At 41.1% G+C, this 19,070-nt stretch overlaps 2 protein-coding genes across 8 annotated transcripts in view; one reads left to right on the top strand and one right to left on the bottom strand.

The window, feature by feature from the left end:
- The first annotated feature begins 206 nt into the window (after positions 1-206).
- On the top strand, positions 207-5,395 carry LOC109629342 (uncharacterized). 4 transcript variants are annotated; one of them, XM_020087043.2, is made up of 7 exons: positions 207-324; positions 671-927; positions 1,636-1,830; positions 2,019-2,188; positions 2,325-2,474; positions 3,408-3,580; positions 3,662-5,395. In XM_020087043.2, the coding sequence occupies exons 2-7, from the start codon at positions 742-744 to the stop codon at positions 4,081-4,083; spliced, it is 1,296 nt and encodes a 431-aa protein (XP_019942602.2). In that variant the 5' UTR covers positions 207-324; positions 671-741; the 3' UTR covers positions 4,084-5,395. The 4 variants fall into 4 exon arrangements, with proteins under 4 accessions (XP_019942602.2, XP_019942628.2, XP_019942611.2 ...); XM_020087069.2 differs by having other exon boundaries at positions 2,022-2,188; positions 3,662-4,868; XM_020087052.2 differs by having other exon boundaries at positions 212-291; positions 3,662-4,868.
- A 6,403-nt stretch (positions 5,396-11,798) lies between these two features.
- Positions 11,799-19,070, bottom strand: part of slc8a1b (solute carrier family 8 member 1b) — a 122,373-nt gene continuing 115,101 nt past the window's right edge. For all 4 annotated transcript variants that reach the window (XM_069538457.1, XM_069538458.1, XM_020095277.2 and 1 more), the window contains exon 11: positions 11,799-18,694. In XM_069538457.1, coding sequence (XP_069394558.1) covers positions 18,422-18,694 — 273 coding nt within the window. In that variant the 3' untranslated portion in view covers positions 11,799-18,421. The remainder of the gene's footprint in view (positions 18,695-19,070) is intronic.

Raw genomic sequence — 19,070 nt, 5'->3', positions numbered from 1 at the left:
AGAAAGTACATTAAATAAAAAATGCGACCCAACACGCCATATTATTCCTGCTTGTTCCATTTCAAGCTCTTACTTGCTTCTCACACTCCATCATTTACCTCAAATCAATTTGTGGACGTTTGGATTCCTCCTCTTGCATTTGCTCTTCTCTGTAGCTAGAGGGAGCTGTAGGTTTGCTGCTGAGCTTCATGCCTCTGCTGTGTTGTCTTGATTCATCTCTGCAGCAGGATGTACAGGGGAGGAAGAGGAGGGGTGAAGAAACAACAGGCCGGCTGCAGAGAGAGAGAGAGGGTGAGAGAGAGAGAATCAGACTGAATGTAGCAGGTTAGTTCACATTTGGGTGAAATGTCTTGTGTTGTCATGGCAGTGTGTTAGAATAATGTTCACATGATGAATTGAAGACATAGATATGTGCTTTTAGTTGTATAGACCATGATTCACTACTTGTGTTGAAACCCTTTAAAGGTCCAGTGTGTAAACAAACTAAACACCTTTTGAGTTTTCATGACAACTGAAGCTACCACAGGTTCTTTTTCATGTTTGGAAGGAGAGGGGGAGGTGAGGGGTGTTCAGCTGCAGCAGGGTTGGTTCAGTATTTGCTCAATGTCTGAGGTCTGTTTACACACTGTATTAACTGCAGTGTAGTTTGATTCCTCCTCTTCTTCCTCAGATGCTGCCTTAGATTAGAGTTTTCTCCTGGTTTATAAACAAACACACACCATCATCATCATCATCATCATCATGGGCCAGCTGCTCTCATCAGAAGAAGAGTGTTCTCAAGTGAAGGAAGCACTCGGCTCCCTCCTCTTCAGCGCCATGCTGGAAGGCGGAGCTGTGCCTGACCTCGGAGTTGTGCACCCTCTCCTCTTGGCCAATCACCAGGAGAGTTTTGACCCCCAGGACCGCCTCCAGGAACAACTGCGAGAGGTTGATAAGATTTTTTTTTTTAAAGCATGACAGTATGCATGAGTGATGATAATGTGATGAGCAAAACAAGACAGCGGCCTGAATATGTGTCCTGTAAATCTTCTGATCAACCAGAACATGTTCACTCAGAATTATAATAATAATCACATCAAGACATGTAGAGTTTTCCCACATTAGCATGTTTATGTCTCAAATGCATTATTGCAACATCCACATTCAACCGTAACCAACTGCATGACCTGGGTCTACATGTGAACAAGATGGCAAAAGTGTTGACATGAGTCATAATCAGACTCTCCCTCTTGTATGTAAACAGAAATACTAATGGAATGTTCAGTTAGCATCACATGCAGAGGAATGTCTCATTCAGAGAGCGAGTGCAAAACATGAGATGATCTGAGAGGATGAACCCCTCATTGATTCCACCTTTAAATCCGTTTAGTGGGTGGAGATGAACGGTGGGGAAGGAAAGTGGCTGTTGGCTTGAGATGGTTCGCAAAGATTGATTGTGCAACACGAGGCATCACTCCTGTTTCAGTCCTGCTGCGAATTGCAAAGAAATCAATGCAATGGTCACCAAGGACAAAACGTCGGGAGAGAGATCTACTCACCGAGCATTTGTATTTTTACAAAGACGGATGAGAAGAGAAACTGAGCTGGAGTTCTGTTGCCATTTCAACATGAATGTTTGTGTTCCTCCTCACCCAGCTGCAGGGCAACATCGGGAACAGGGCGCCCGCCTACCTGAAGGATCTGATTGGCAGATTGACAACCTTCTCGGATGAGCCGCGCCTGGCCGGATTGCTGGGATTGGTGGTTACTATGGTGATGGATATGGCTTACACGTCATCAAGACAGTCGTCGGGGGTGAAAGGGAAGTCAGCGGGGTCATCGTCCTGCCAGGTGAAACCTCTGACGTAAAATAAAGAAGGGAATTTGTAAGAGTAGTGAAAAGTAAGAAGATATTGTTTGAACAGATAATAAAAAGTTTTTAAAAAGACGCAGAAAGTTTAGGATATTTTAACATTTTGAAAAGCTTAAACGAAAAAGTTACTGTTCGTCAGTTCATGTGTGTGAGTGTCTTCCTGCAGCAGAGAGTGTGGGAGCTGCAGGAGGTGATGGAGGAGTACCTGAAGCGCTGCAGGATCAACCTGAGCGACAAAAACAGGCTCATCCAGGACGCCGTCCGACTTGAGGGGCAGCTCAGCCTCACCCTCACTCAGCTGAAGACCTGTCTGCTGGGGGGAGACTGCGACTCCAGGTGAGTGAAAGCAGGGTGAGGATGGCATCATGCAGGGGAGAGGAAGGAAGTAAAATACAATTTAGAAAAGAGGACAACAGTAGAATACTGAATACGAGGGAACAGTGCTGAGGAGATGTTCTTCTTCCTCCTCCAGGTCTCTGAGGCACTGGGCCAGTGGTGCAGCGTTTCACACCCAGATGTTGGTTCACCTGGCTGGACTCGAATGTCAGGTGGAGCCCCGCGCTGCGAGGGCGGCGCTGGAGCAATACAAGGAGGACCTCACACAGATCATACCTGCTTACAGGTAACACAAGTCAGGCAGCAGCTGATCAGGCAGCAACAACTTCCCAGCCTGCATGTCCAGTTTGTCAGGTTTCTACTACATTGCTAATACTACACTGTCTAAAAAGTACTTTTTAGTTAAGAAAGGGTGGAAGTGTGTTGATTCTACATGAAGCTGATGACTAGTGGTTTAAATATGCCATTCAAAGTGCAGGTACACTACGTTCTGTTCTGCAGTGTGTTGGTGGTACAAATACAAACAAATACTGTGCAAACACGGTAGAATTTTTTTGGAGGGCACGCTGTCAGACAGCAAACACACAGCACCTCAGTGGAGGCAGGAAGCTGCAGAAGTAAAGCTCACTGACGGAGGAAACCACGGCCGCTCAGGGCCCAGCTGTCTGCCGCGAGACAAGCTTTCCAGTCTGCTCCGATTGTGACAAAGAAAAACACACAGAAAGTTTATCAGACTGTCAGAAAAAGAGTTGCCGTAAACTTCCAGCTCACATTTAGACTCGCTGCCGACAGTGAAAACCTCCTGTCACACAGACGACGGCTGCAAACGTGAAATATTCAACAATGTGGGAATAAAATGGGAAACACATAAAAGTCAGTGAGTGTTTAAATTGTTTTGACGACCGAAACACAAAACCCAGCAAACATTGACAGTACATAAAGATGGACGATATGACAGCTCCCCAGAAGTGAAGCCAAAACATCTTGATGGCCCCCTGGTGGCTGCCTGCAGTATAGTACAGGTTAAATAATGTTTTCTTAATGATGTTTCTGTCATTTCAGGTTATTATCACACTGGTATTTGTTCAATTTTGGTTTGATGCCACACAAATGAGGTGAAACATCATGATTGACAGTTGTTAGTTGTGAAAGACATTTTGAAAAGAAGTGACAAAATGTTTAAATGACTCAAATATTTCTGATCTTCTCTTCCTTACAGGAGGTATAAGTCCAACACCGTGTGTGTCGCGAAATGTCGTGGGGGTCTTCCTGTGTCATGTGACCCCTCCAACGAGATGCTAGAGGAGGGGTCCATGACGGGACTCACTGTGATGGACAGAGAGACAGGAAAGAGTGTGACGCTCCCTCTGTCCACCTTGGAGACAGAATTAGGTAGATGTTTTTAAAAAAAAAAAACATCTTTCGCCAATCTCTGTCAAGTTACATTTAACGAAACTGAGCTGAACTTTACAGGGAGGAGGAGAGTCTCTGGGTCCTCCTCCATCAACCTGGACCTGATCACCTCAGATCAATACACCCAGGCGTATTTGGAGCATCTGTTCTCTGACGAGGGACCTGTGGCCAAGCTGCAGAGCTACTTTGATAAGACCAGCGACCATTTGCAAACGCTTAGAACTCAACTGGGATGTACAAACAAGACCGGGGCGAGAGACGGGAAAGATGGAAGCGATGGGGTGCGTCTTCAAGAGCAGGCAGAGGGAGCACATGAGGAGCAAAGAGAGGACACGGCCAGAGGTGATAAACAAGACAAGATGGAGACGAGAGGAAGAAGAGAGGAGATGAAGGAACTTGATCAAAGAGATGAAAGTTTGAAAGTGAGCATCACTGAGACGCAGCCGGAGGAAAGCCTCATTCACGGAGCGTCAAGTACATAAAAGCAGTGGACACGGCAGCAGCCATATTACAAGATGTCAGTTCACCACTGAAGAGGAAACAGAAGTGAAGCAAACCATTGAGAAAGATATAGAGGCGTTGAAAGTGGCTCCTGGATAGAAGGTGAAGAGCAGCTCTACTGATTTATCTGCAATGCTGCAAAATGACTTCAGCTGTGGCCAAATATGAAGTTAATATGTGAAGTCAGTATATTTGTGAAAGCTTTAGAAGATGTCAGAAAAGTATATATTGTAAATTTTACTGAGAATCTTATAGTTATATCCATAGACTGTAAATAAATATCTGTACTGCTGCCAGCCACCAGGGGGCTATCCAAATGATATGGCTTCCATTTTGGGAATCATATCGTCCATCCTTATATTCAGTCTATGGCTTCATGATTGAGGGTCTGTGAGTCGTTCGCTAGGTTTAAAAACACGTTAATCTTTTGTTAAGAGATGATCAGGGTTAAATCCTGTGTTTACTTTCTGCATATGTTCTATAAAAAATGTAATTGTCACACATAGAAGTGTTTACTTCAGCTTTCAAGATACTTTTAACTACCACACGTTTTATATCAACAAAGATGAATCAAGTAATCGTACGTGTCAAAGTCTTGAATCCCTTTGATAAAAGAAACTAAATGCTGTGTAAGTCAAAAGTCATGCAACAAACAAGCCTATAATATATTTAACTTTCCTCTGTTGTGGTGTAAAATGCTCTTTTACTGGTGTAAACTGTCGTTGACCCTTTAAATTAACAGTAAAATCATGAATGTTGCACTGCTGCTCTGCATTCAATCATTACATTAACTTTGTCTCAGCGCCTTCAACTCTGCCCGACTTCACTGTCCCTGCTCTGTCACACCTCTCTGACTCTTCTATTCTGCTCTAGAAAAGGTCACAACAGGACAACAACCTGTCCACCACCTGCACCAGTCCATTTGAGACTTTCTGTGAGAGGAAAAGGGGACATTTTGAGTGACGCTCACAGGAGAGATGGCACTTTTTATTTGAGTGCGTCTCACTCTGAAAGGTTGAAAAGATGCTTTTTCTCTCGGCGTTATGTTGTGCGATGCAGCAGGTGGGCGAGCGGCACAGGAAGTAGCTGGCAGCGCTGTGTGAATAACAAGCCAGTGTGTGTGTGTGTATTTCTGTGCTTGGGTGTGTTGGCATGAGTGTGAGAAAGAGTCGGACTGTGTGTGTGTGTGTGTGTGTGTGTGTGTGTCTCGGTAAGTCTGAATTAGAGAAAGAAAGAAGTGAGGAATAACATGTAAAGAAGAATTAGAAGTGGAGAGTGATAGTGTGTGTCTATGTGTGAGTTACTTAAAGAAAATGGATGATAGAGATGGTACAGAAAGAAAGTGTGTTCCAAGTGATGGACGTGTGTGTGTGTGTGTGAGTGTGAGAGAGAGAGCGAGGTCTCGCTTGCTGTTGATGAGTCACACTTCACAGCTCCAATTACTGGTCTCTGCTCTGCTAATGCTGTCTGATTGGTGTTATTACTCTCTCACTCTTTCATTCTCTTCCTCCCTCACTCTGCTCTCTCCCACTGGCCTTCAAGATTAAAATGACTTTATTATTATCACGTGAACGGCTATGTGTACACACACCAAGGAAAAACACTACGAGTCATATTCTCTATATATCAGCTCGTACAGAAACTCCTTCTTTGGTCATGTTTTTCTCTCGCAGTGTTTTTATTTATTTGTCTTTTGATTACACAGTTTTTTTTTCTTTTTGGTATCCTCCCTCTACTTCCGGATTATCTGTTTTCTGATCTTTAGAAACAGCTCTCTCTCCATTACTGCTCGTGGTCCATTACTGCAAAAAAAACCTCAGATAGATTTATCAGTGAAATAAAAACAACATTAAAAAAGATGGAATAACATGGATCCAAAAGGAAAAACAATTGTTTAGCACCCAAAGAAATGCAGTGTTGAATTAATAATTACTATTAAGACTATTTGAATAAACCACTAATTCTTCTTCTGAGTCGAGCTTCACTGAACTTTGAGTAAACAGGTGAACATCTCTGTGGTGCAGCATCAGGTTCTTCACTTATTGCAGCTCAGTTCCTGCTGGTTACTTTTACAGTTTTAGAGAGAAAGCGGCGTCACCGGTCGAGCAAACTACAAAAATAACCAGTAGAAAAACAAGCTGCTAAATGAGGTGACAACGAAACAAGTGCGTACCATTTATTACAGTTTGTAAATACAACAGAACAATGACGTCACGACTCGGAAAATGGAACCTTCACATTCCCACGTGAATGCACAGAGTTCCGGCCTTTTGTACCGTGTTCGCTAAACTTGATGATGGACTATTATAAATCTGTCACATGCTTTTATATAAGTGAGGGGTCATCTTCTAATGGAGTAAGGTTTCCAGTTCTTTATGTCTTCCTGGTTTCCTTACGCTCCATCTTCCTACCTCAGGTGGGACGTTCATGGACCAAAGTTCAGTGACTCCCACGTAAAGAAAGGGTCTGAGCGTCCTCATTGATGGCCTGTGATCATGTGAACATGCAGGTGTAGTCAAGAGCCCAAATGTCTGCAGCTATGTGCATGTGTAATTGAGAGCATGTTACAGTGTGTGTGTGTGGCTGGATACTGCAGTTGATTCTAGTGAATGCGTCGCCGCGGCAACAGAAAATCACCACAGTAACTAGACATCATCACGCCGCCCACAGCCTCTCAGCAGGGAACAGTCGCTGACACAGTAAGTAACCTACTGTCGAGTGTGTGTGTGTGTGTGTGTGTGTGTTCTGCCGTGTGGGTGTCTGCAAGTCAAAGAGAGGAGGACTTGGTCAACAACTTTGGCAGAGAGAAAGGGTGAGAGACAATCAAGTGAGACAAGAAACAGAGAGAGACTGAAAGAGAGACAAGCAGAGAGGAAAGTAGGGAGAGAGAAATTAAGAAGGAAAGAGGAGAGAGGAAAGAGCAAGGGATGAGAGAATGGTGGAGGAGGTGACATATGTAGTTATACATCCAACTTTAACTTTACTTCAAACAAATATTTCTGATTAAAGCCAAAGTTTGAGTTATTTATCTGCATCAATCAGCTTAATTAGCTCTGTATACAACAGCTGCCAGTGAGGTGCACACTGATGGTTGACAAGAGAAAAAGAACCAGAATGACACTAAATGAGTGCATCCTCCTCATGAAACCATATTTAATTCCACCAGTTTCTCACCAAGTTCTTCTGTGTGATGCGTAAACAAATCAATGTTCTGTTTCTACATCCAGCTCCGTGGAGATGAGTGGGACTGCACAGCTCTGAGTCTCTGTGGGCTCCGGCGTCGAATCTCAAGAAGTATTGACTTGTGCAGCTTCAACAGTGGATAAGATTGAAATGTGGCGCAGGTGCTGACAATAACAGACTTTGAGATTAATTTCCCACCTTCGAGGTAGCTTTTGGATTCAGTACATTTTAGAAAGGGAAAAATAACTCATTAAATTAAAATATAACCAGGATTGTTTTGTCTCTAAAAAAAGTACTTTGGGGTAAAAATAAATAAAAATACTCATGTACCATGAAATCAACTTCATAAGTGAAATTTTCGTTTAAAATGTCGTAGTTGTTTAAGTCATTATTGCTAAATATAAAATAATTTCGGGATGTTGCAACCCACTAAAACTAAAATACAAGCCTGTATTGCTGGTTAAGAAGATTAAAAAAACATTTTGCTGCTTGTGTTTCTGAAACACACAAGACATTTAAATAATCTGTTGATTAGTTCTATCTGATGAAAGGAATGCTAACAGACTGAAAATATGAATACACATGCATGGCTACTCCAACACGTTCTTGTACTTCTATTTTAGTGAGGACACTCATTGGCATAATGCATTTGCCAGCCCCTAACCCCTGAACCCTAACCTAACCTCTGAAAAAGTGAGGACACGCCAAAATGTCTTCGCTTTCCAAAAATGTCCTCACTCTGCATGGCTCGAAATGGTCCTCACAAATATATAAGTAATAATAAATAAACAAGTATTCACACACACACACACACACACTTGATCTAGGGGAGAGTTCATGCTCTGGTATTTGCCTGACATTTAATTTCAATCCGTTCCATGTGTGTCAAACACCTGCTCTCATACAGCAAATACTTAATTCCATGATTTACAACCTGTTAGCCGAGCCCATCAGGCAGTTGGTAATTTTCAGAGACAAAAAAACAGCACTCTTGCCTTATTGTGTGCATGTGCCTGAATGTTTTGCATTTGTTTAACCTGAACCTTTGGTGTCGGGAAGAAAAAGTCCCATGACTAGAAACTAACCTCTGGCGAGACACCAAGAAATCCTCCTCCTCCTCCTCCTCCTCTTCCTCCTCTCGCTCTGCAACATGTTTGACCTTTCTACCATTTAAATGCCATTTGATCTGCTGGATGTGAGACAACAGGGCTGGAGAGAGAAAAGCAGAATATCAGAGGGTCAGAATAATTTAAAGAGACATGTCAAAACACAGACACAAGAGAAAAACCCATGCAAGCGATAACAAGCACATGTTTTTGAGTTTTTTTCACAATCGAGGGATAACAAGGGAATTTCACTGCAGACTTCAAAACAACGGAGAATATAAGCTTCTGTTTAACCACTTGAGTCTAAGCTAGTAACAACTTGCTGTGGCAGGTGAAAGGAATCATGTGAAAAAAACACGATAAAAGGAATGAGAAGATTTTGACAGTTTTAATTTGAAAGAAGCACGACTGTAGTAATGACTTCATAAAAAACCTTTGAGACATTCTGAGATTATGAAGGGGAGTGAAACATCGGCATATTTTTAAGATTTTCAGTGGAAGTCAAATTTTTTTATCATGAAGCCTGCTTTGGGTCTCATCTAGTTTAATATAATAATTTAGCATAATAATACCAATAGATCGATAGTTTTCCAAATAGCATATTAATTGCTCTTGTTAGCACCGATCCTGAAGGGACCAAGACCTGAGCCATGTGGCACACCATACATTAATAGGCAATGATTCATGGACTCTGAATCTTGTTTTATGCAGATAGGATTAAAATGGTGTACTATATGTGCAGCTCCAGATATCCAGATATCACTAAGTAGATTTAAATCATGGTCTATAACGAGTTGTGCATCCTCAATCCTAAAAATAGAGTTACTTGGTGGTTTTCTTCCATGTACACTCAACCTTTCTATATCTGTTCAGCACTTAGATTCAACTTGTCCGTTAGAACCTTGTCATCACCACAAATCTACATTACATACAAAGCAGGTCTCCGCTGGCTGTTTAACACAGTTATTGCAGAGCTGACTGAGCTGTCCTCTATGATTTCCTAGACAGGGTAGAATACTGTCTGACTGAGAGACACAACTAAAGCATGAAGAATAAAAACACTGTCTAGACGCTGAAACAATGTTAGTTTGACATATTAAACTAAGAGTCACTGCACATTTCCTTGTTGTAGACTTGGGCAACCTTCCCACTAAAAGCCCAGAGGAAATGAGAGCAGAGTCATTAATCTTGTGCAGCATATAGACAAATACATAAACAGACGCACACGGAGACAAAGAGAAAATCAACCCACACAGAGAAGCGCTTGTAAGATGTTGAGAAAAATGTACCTGAGGACACGATCGAACTTGGAGCTTGTTCATTCGTTTCTTAGATTTCGTATAAGAGGACGTTCAGGCACAGAGTTGACTGGTGAACGCTCCGGGGCTTCAGCTCTGCATCAGGTGGTTAATTTGAATGGGAAACAGGTGAGTGGTGGGAGGAGCAGGAACCAGAGGTCACGCCCACGCTAGCTGTACAGTGACGGGGTCTGAAATCACTTCATTACACTTACAGCAGGGATGGAAAATAAAACCAAATAAAAATAGTTCCATGGAACATCATGTTTCCCACAGTATCAGAATGGACAAACCAAATAAAACATTAAAACACGATATTCCTTTCAAAGCAAAAAATGATTTGTGAGGTGATTAAAATGTTTTATTTCACAAAACATTTTAATCAACGTCAAGGAAAGGGCAGAGACATTTTTCAGTTTTCTCACTGCTGTCTTAAATTTAGACATAAAGTAAATACTAGCAAGATTGCATGATTATCACTGAATATAGATGAGAGAAAGTTTATTGTCAAAAGTTGTGTCATAAGTTTGGACGTCTCTTTGCTGAACTTGTGTTGAATGTATAGACTGTGGTCGATCACTGACAGGCAGCTTAATCAAAGAGAAGTGAGCAGTGGTGAGAAAAAATGGTTGTGTGTAGTTTGACAGTCAGTGCAGACTCTGACAGTCTAAGCTTTATTCAGCAGTCAGGAGCAACCCTGCACATACACAGTCATAAATCCACACTAATTTCCCAGCATGCTACCCTGCGGGCAGAGGCCGTCCACACACAAACCTGTCTGGAAATCAAAAGTGACAGCATAATGGGATTTTAGACGGACACGGCAGAAGACAGGTAATGAAAAGAGTCGAGCAAATACCTGTACACAAGCGCATAAACAATATCAGCATAAAACCCGCTGTGGCCAATAGTCTCTACTGGAAATATCACAACTAAAGAATGTAATTTTCTTGCGTTTCAAATGAACGACTACAAGACCAACTTGTTCATAATTAAAGAAGAAAGTCCCGTAAACAGGGAGGAGGGTTCAACTGGAATGGGAAGAATCCATCACTCCGCACACAGAGAACGACCACTATCCATCACAGTGGCAGCATGAGAGGAGGAGGAGGAGGAGAAGCAAACGCTGCTCATCCGTCAGTCAGCTGTGATGTCAAAGACTTTCTTCTGACCAGCTGAGGAACTTTCCACATCGTTTATGGTTTTGCTTGGAAAAGCTTTGCAGGTTGAGATCTTCACAGTGAAACTGCACAGATGCTCCTCTTCGACAGGGATGTTGACCGGAGGTGCTGACGTTGGAAAGGTCATTTGTTTTCAGATCTGTACAGTTGGTCATTTAACTGTGGAGCATGTGTTTTTAGAGTGTAAATGCAATGTGCTTCTCTCTCTTGCAGCACTAATCCCAATTTTAAATCAATTAACTGATCATTTTGATTAAAATTTTGAAACTTAAATTCATTATTTAATGATAAAAATAGAATAGAATACATCGTACTCCATAAGGTGCACAGGAACATAACCTTCATCCCACCATAAACACGATCTGCTCCAAACCAAAGCAGTGCATTTGCTGAATATTAGAACTTCATTACCACTACTTGAATCTGCTACGATATAGATAGCAGATTTAATTAGTCAATTCGTCAAACGTTTAATTTTCTCTAATGTTCAATTCTTTAACACAAATTAAATCATTTATCTCCTCCGAATGTTCTTTGACAAAGACGGGTTGATTATATATGTTTAAGGGGGAAAGCAGAAAAAAAACCCTGCAATGCACATGCATTATTATTTTCATAGACAGAATTAATAAGCAGCTATGCAGCCGTCACTCACTGTACGTCTCCGACACAATGACAGAACAAGATGACAGTAAATGAGATGTCAGCCATCAGACAAATGTCATTGTCACCATCAACGGCCTGAACATGTAAAAGAAAATCAATTGTTTGTTTGTACAATGGAGAAAGACGAGGAGAGCGAGATGATTCAAGAGCTCGATGCAGTTCTCATTAGAATGAAGATTTAACTCACGTACATTTGCATAATAATTAAGCCTTTCATTATAGATTCACTGTAACACACACACACACACACACAGTCACAGGGTCTCTGAAACACGGTATCCCAAACTTTATTTTATTGGTTTTATCAGAAGTACCATGTACCATGGAGAGCAGTCACAGTTAGTGGCAACACACATACAACTTTCCTCCTATCAGATGTTTAACAACAAAAATCAATTAAAAAAAAACCCAAACAAACAAAAAGAAAATTAAAATACTCATACAGAGAACAGTGGCAAAAAAAAATCTTCATTATTACCAACATTACAACTCGTGGTTATTGTTCCATAAAAAAAAGAAAACACACCAAATCATATTGACAAACATGAAATTCCCGACTACACCCTGTGAGAGCGAAGAGAAGAATAGAGAAAAGAAAGAAAGATGGGAGAGATGGATGGAGGAAGAGTGTGGACGTGGAAAAAAAGGATTAAGAAGAACATAAGAGGGAGTTAGTTTGGAAAAATGACGGACGTTCGGAATCAGACACACAGGGACTCGAGTGCAGACAAATGATTGAGCAGATATACTGTGTATAAGCATGGAGAGATGTAGATGGCAAAAAAAAAAGAGGGATAAACAACAAGATGCGAAGTGGCCAGACAAACGTCAGACGGACAGAGCCGACGAATTAAACAGTGACAAGATTGACAAAAGCCCATCTGATACGCTCATCCAACAGAAACAATGAAGGAGCACAGCGATGGAGAGAAGAGACGGGTAAATTAACAGATTGAAAAGAGAGAGCGAGGCAGAGAGAGATAGAGAAACAAGCGAACAACTTCTCAAAAAAAAAAAGGCAATATATGTCATTCTTGAGTGTAGCGAGTGTTTTTGTTTCCTTTAAATAAATATGTAGAATTTACTCTCTACGGTCAGTGGGATGACCATGAAGTCCACCTCACTTATAACACTGTACAGTATATACACAATATTCATCATCATCATTATTATTATTATTATTATCTCTTTAATGACAAAATAACCTTTAGATGTACATACAGTATTCCTCGCCCTCTCTCTGAGAATACAGCCACGGTATTTGAAGTAGCAAGCAGTGTCTTTTTTTTTTTTTTGTACAAATAACACATGCAACTCCCGTATAGAATATTTATTTAAGATACATAACTCCTTAAAGATCTCATCTCTCATTCAATAACAGCAGATATTGCCTTTTTAACAAAAATAACCTTAATTAATTAGTCATGTGCAAGTTACTCCAAAACGAGAAGACGTCATTGCCTTCGTTTAAATTAAAAACATACCGTTGTTAAGCTCTACATACATTAAAAAAAAAAAAACTGAATAAAAGATGAAAAGAAAACCTGAATCTGTACAACATTCAAACCTTTTTTTTGTCAACTCCAGGGGGTGGGGGATGGGATACGATTCTCTATAACTATATACAGACATGTTATCATTCATGCACAGTATCAACAAGTAGCACATCGACATTCCAAAATATGGAAAACATGGCAGAGGGAGGGTAAAAAGGGGGAGGGACATCTGGGAGGAGAAAGACGGAACAAAAAAAGATTCACTGCCCGTTCTGGTTAATGTGGCAGCAGAGAGGCTGAGAAAGACGGGTAAGAGACACAGAGGGACAGATAGACACCATAACAATACACATGCTGGGCAGGAGAAGTCCATTTCAGTCTCACTGACCCAGAAATCAATGTATGGCTGTAACTTCATGTTTTTTTTTTCTTTAATTTTTATCTTCTTCCTCCTTGTCTTCCTTCTTCCTCTCTTTATCATTATCCTTTTGACGTTTACTTTAAGGGTAGAGAATAGCTCCGGTAATGTTTTTTTTTCTTTTTCCCAACAGTACATTCAGTACCAGCAGAGCTGTGAGTCCTTCCTTTAGTCCGTTTGTCTGTTGGGTGTCGCTCCTCCGTCTGTCAGACAGATAAGTCGGTCGGTCAAGAAGCGAACGAGGCAACGAACGAATCATCAATCTTTACATCAGAAGCAACGTCGCTAATGGTACACAACTGATTCAACACCATTGTATTTTTTTTTCTTACATCAGGTACAACATTATCAGTCCAAAAAAACAACAAAATCTCTGTTGCCGTTTACATCAGAAGCAACTTTTGTTAATGAAACAACACAGCAGCCGTTTCACGCAAGCGAAAAGAACCAGTGCAATGCTTTTCCTTCATTTGAAACCCCGCCCACTTTCTCAAACCCCACCAAAGAAGAATAAAATCGACACTACTACGATCTACAGCTTGTTCTTCTTCTCCTTGCTTGGTCTTAGTGTAAAACTGTATGTACAGCGATGGCCTGTCTGACCTTTGACCCGTCCAAACCAAGGTAGGAAGCTAAATCTAAGTGAATCTGCAATTCTTTGCCTTGATGAGTCAGAAAAACAACCGTTGCAATCGCGACAAACTTGCCAGTCGCAGCTAACTGCTATTTAGCTTCCCAGCTTGGTACGAACTCTTTGAACGGCTAACCTGTCATTAGCATCGCGTAAAACTAGCCTTTAAGTCAAGGTAGAGAGAGGTGGTGCAACAAAGCTGGCGCAGCAAAAGAGCTAACAAAAAAAAAAAAAGTTAGCTTCTTGGAAATTTGTGCAGCAAACTAGCTTGATGCTAACAACTACGTTACTGCTAAGCTTTTCACTTCCTCCACAAGTTAACTGTGACAATTTAGGCAGCAGGCCATTTTAAGTAAATCCAACATGATTTAGTTATATTTAAGATACTATATATACCCTGTTAGAGTTACTCAAAAAGTGATGCAAACTGCTTCTACAACGTTAATTCTTTTTCTTTTGCGCAAGCTAGCATAAACTTTTTACAGTGTATAAACCTTCAGCCCCATGCCAGTGAAGAGACAAATGTATACAAATTTAAATAGAAAGATTCTAGTTAGCGCTCAAACAATATCAAGGCGTCTGTTTGTCTCTTTTCAGAGTGGTAATGAAATATGAGTAATATTTGGTGTTTTAAGAAAGTTCCACTGGTTATAAAACCCTTTACAGGTCGGACTGCAAATATTAAGATTGTGATAGAAAGATTTCCCTTTGGCAAAACAGGGGTAAACTGCCACTCCAAGGCCTTCACATGAGAACAGCTACTCTAATGGAGAGCCATACATTGTGCAGTGTTTGGCAAATGCAAGCAATCTGACATCTCAGTTCTTCTTCATCTTCGGCTGCCAAAGGATAATTTCATTCTAGAGTTCTTCCACAAACGCTCGACATTTGCAGCATTTGGAAAGTATTGGTTGGAATTGTGAGATTGGACAGATTTCAGTATGCGAGCCTCGTTTGCTGGGCCGCTGAATTTTTTTCAATTGTCGTAGAGTGGTTCTCGAGTGCATGATTTGTTGTGTCGGAATTTTTATAAGGTTATCTTCTTCTTCAAGATACTCTGGATTTGCCAAACTCATCCAATCCAGGGCTCTGCTCAGCTCTACTCTCTCACAGGGGTTGAAAGCTGTCTGTGACAAGATTGTTGCCAAGTTTTAAATGGATTACATCTCGCCCAGACTACTAACTTTACAGATGACATTTAAAACACTACTTATTATATAATACATCAAGTAAAAAAAACAACATCAGCAGGAAAATTCTGGCCAATTCAGATGCTTACAGTGTAGTGCCATTTATACTATGGACTTTTTGAATGCCTACATATACAGTAAGGTTTGTGTACATCGATATTTAGGTGTTTTGGCTGAACGAGTAAAATAGTTAACAGTCTGAAGTGTAAAACTCTGGGATAGTCGCAATAGGCTTGAACATTTATGTTCTGCACATGTTTCAGGGCACTTTCATGCTTTTAAGGATATATTTCATGGCCAGTGACGATGAGTTAGCCTGTGATAATGACATCCTGTTACGTTTGAACTAAAATGTGGTTGATTTGCTGATTGGAAAGTTAAATATTCTTGTGTTGCTAGTGTTCATGAAAGCAGGTATTGATACATGTTTACAAGCTAATCTTGTATTTGACAAATTGGTTTTAAAAGATGCTTGGCTGTTGCTTGAGATCATGTTTGGTATCTATTGTCTTAAAACAGAACGATGAGAAGCTTCAAGATGCCTTTTAAAGCAATCACCACGTTTATCAGGGTGGAAGAGCAACATCTGTCCCATCGTACACAAACCTTTCATAACATCCAAGCTCAAAAGTCAGTTATAACACGGCTGAGATACATTTCTAGTTATACCTCAAATGAAAAAAGTATGCTTCAGGGAACTCATTTTAGAACCTGTGTGGACCTGTATTATAAAGTGAGTTACACTACCCCATGATTTCCTTCAGTACTGTTCAGATTCGTCTGTATATGTAAGTTTTCGGAAGATGTGTTTTAAATGAATGGATAGGAGTACGATGAGCAGGCTCGTTTTCTTTCTGTATCTAATGTTTAGCATAAATGAGCCTTCAAACAACACCTTAAAAAGTCAAGGGGCGTTGCACCCCGACACTTTCATATGAACTTGCTCAAAGCTGGATAAAGAGCCAGATATCACCGACAGCCCAACGTACAGTAGGTGAACTCACTTTGTAAGACAGGTCACAGAATTGCAGTTTTTTGGGGGTTGGTGTTTTCCAACATACAGCCAATTGAAATGATTGTACAAGGATTTCATTCAGAGTCCAAGCTTTATAAAAAGAGATAAATAAAGACAGTCTGAGACTAGATGTACCCTATGTTACTGCCGGGCTACTGTAAGACAACGGTATTTGCCCCTTATCTGTTAGTAAAACTACCTCCACACCAACAGCAAATACTTCATCTGATCCCATGTTAAGAATGTAGACTAGCCACTGGAGTAAAATGTTAGCAGTTGGTTTCCAAGGCTTATATATTTAGGTAGTGGCGGCAGCCTTGGGATAACCATAGCAGGGATGGTTTAATTTGGAATAAGGCTTATTGCGATTTATAAGCAGACTTTGTAATCAACTGGGAAATACTCCCACCAAAAGGCTGAAGCTTTGTCTGCTGTTCTGATATTTGTGTAACTCTGGATACTTGGTCTGTCAATGTGTGCACTAAATGAAGCTGTGTTACTTATTTTATCGTCTTGTTTTTTTTGTAGTTTTTTCTCTTAAAGCCACACTGAAGCAAATTCCTACCAACTAAGCGAGTGATGTATAAGGTTGGGGGAATACAAATCCCTGTTAAATAGCCCACCAAGGGCCAATCTATACGAAGAATCATAAATCAGGGACCAGGAAAAAGGATTAGTGGTTGTTTCATACAAAGCCCTTGAGGATTTTGATTGGTCCACTGACCAGCCAGCGGGAGGTGGTTAAGACACACTGGGATAATGGCCGAAGGTGTCGAGTGAACCAATGGAAAATCGGCATCAACGTGAGAGAAACGATGACGAGCTATAACACATATGACGTTTCACTGAGGGCGGTACTTAACGTTATAAAGTCTATTGCAATGTTATGATTGACAATGATGGCGGCAATCTCCTTGGTGGAAAACCAGGTAACAGAATTCCACAGTTAAAAAAAACAAAACAAAACACTTTATATTAACCTATATATTTATGCAATGACAATAGCTTCTCTAACAGTTTTAAACGGTAGAGTGGCCATATGGTCTTCTCAGACACGGCCTTATTAAAGGTAAAAGCACACTAACCCCTTCTCGATTAAAATTAGACCTTAAATCAGTTACATCTACAATACAAAGCAACAGAAAAAGGGCCCATTCACGAGCGCATGGCCTAACCAAGACATTCAGATGGAAAATAGTGGAGCCGCGGTGTACGTGCAGCTCTTTTATTTACATTTCTAACCTCAGTGATGTTCGAAACCTTTCGCTTCATTGAATGTGCCCTCCCACAAAGCATTACTCAGCATTTCTTTAGAAGAGAGTCAAAAAGTCCTCGAATACGAAAAGCACATCTCATGCTGAGACAGCCAAACGTTTAGTTTTTTTTCTTCACAGTACTTCAGCATCTTCCCACAACACACAAGCACAGAAACACACAGTCACAAACCAGCACTCTCACAGTTTGTTGTCATTAAACAGTTGTGGCAATGTATCCGTCTTCTTCTGATTGTGTTTTCAGATTCGTCTGGTCATGCATGTACATACAGTCTCTTCTGCCTCTTACTGCAGCTGGATGCAGGAGCTGCACAGCTCCAATGAAAGAGGATTAATGTTGAATGCTGTAGTTGAAGCCACGCATCCTTGGAGCTGCGATGGTGCGTCAGTGTTTTTACTCTTCTCGCCCCTCGTTTTATTAAGACTTGTTACAATTTCAGTACGTTGAACCAGCCGTGTGTGTGTTTATTTCTGTGTTTGTGACTTTGCGGATTCATTTCTTGAACAGGGGCAGGTTCAAGACAGCTTGATTGGTTTGGATTTATAGGTTGAGACAAAACATGTATTCCTTAGTTTATTCATTTTTCAGCAATTTTTCCATCTTCTGAGCCATTTCTCTTGATCCCACGATTCTCCTGTTTGCTGTCATCCTTCAATGTATCCATACTCCTTTCAATTCTGCTTTAAGATGCTTTAATGTGTCCTCCATTCCTTCATCTTTACATCCATCCATTCATCCGTCATTCAATCTATTGCGTAAAGGGGAGAGTGATAGATCAATGAGACAGTCTTGATTTGCAAATCCATCCCTTCACCCACCAACCCTTGATTTCTCCTTTCCTTCATCGTCTCCTTGTCATCTTAGAAGCCCTGGATGTGACAGTAGGCCTCCAGTGAGGAGAAGAGGATGTAGAGGAGCCACAGGCTGACGAACAGCATGGTGGTCAGGACCTTCGCAGTCCGAGGCCCACCCAACTCGCCACCGATCTCCGGCCTCCGTCGGTACATCAGTGTGCCGACAGCAACAAAGGCAAAGATGGTGAAGAGGGTGACGGAGAAAGCCAGTGTGCCAGGGTCCACCCTGAACTCCTCCCCATTGCTTTGGTGGTAGATGGCAGCGATGGACCACGCCACCTGACGAGCATCAACAGAATCAAATTGAGTAATGTGACATTTAACAACAGCTAATTCAACACATCTGGATCCCCCTCAGGTGACTGGCTGCAGTATACGTAATATACCCCACCTCCTCCATTATGTCTCCAAATCACGTCACCACCACAAGATGGCAGTGTTTTAATCTATTTTGGCTTTATTTTTGTACAAGGGGACATGCCGTCCATCTTCATTTACAGTCATTCCCTAATTCACACTTATCGTTGGAATAATATTTAAAAGCAGCAGCATCACACAGCATTTAACACAGAATTCATGCACCTACATATCATATCTTTACACTTAAATGAGACTTAGAGACAAGCAACACTGCATCTACACTGGTCAGTTAATC

This window comes from Paralichthys olivaceus, chromosome 14 (genome assembly GCF_024713975.1).
Source record: "Paralichthys olivaceus isolate ysfri-2021 chromosome 14, ASM2471397v2, whole genome shotgun sequence".
NCBI classification, from domain to species: domain Eukaryota; kingdom Metazoa; phylum Chordata; class Actinopteri; order Pleuronectiformes; family Paralichthyidae; genus Paralichthys; species Paralichthys olivaceus.
The sequence above is the reverse complement of the archived record's forward strand: the minus strand, read 5'-3'. Positions and strand labels throughout refer to the sequence as shown.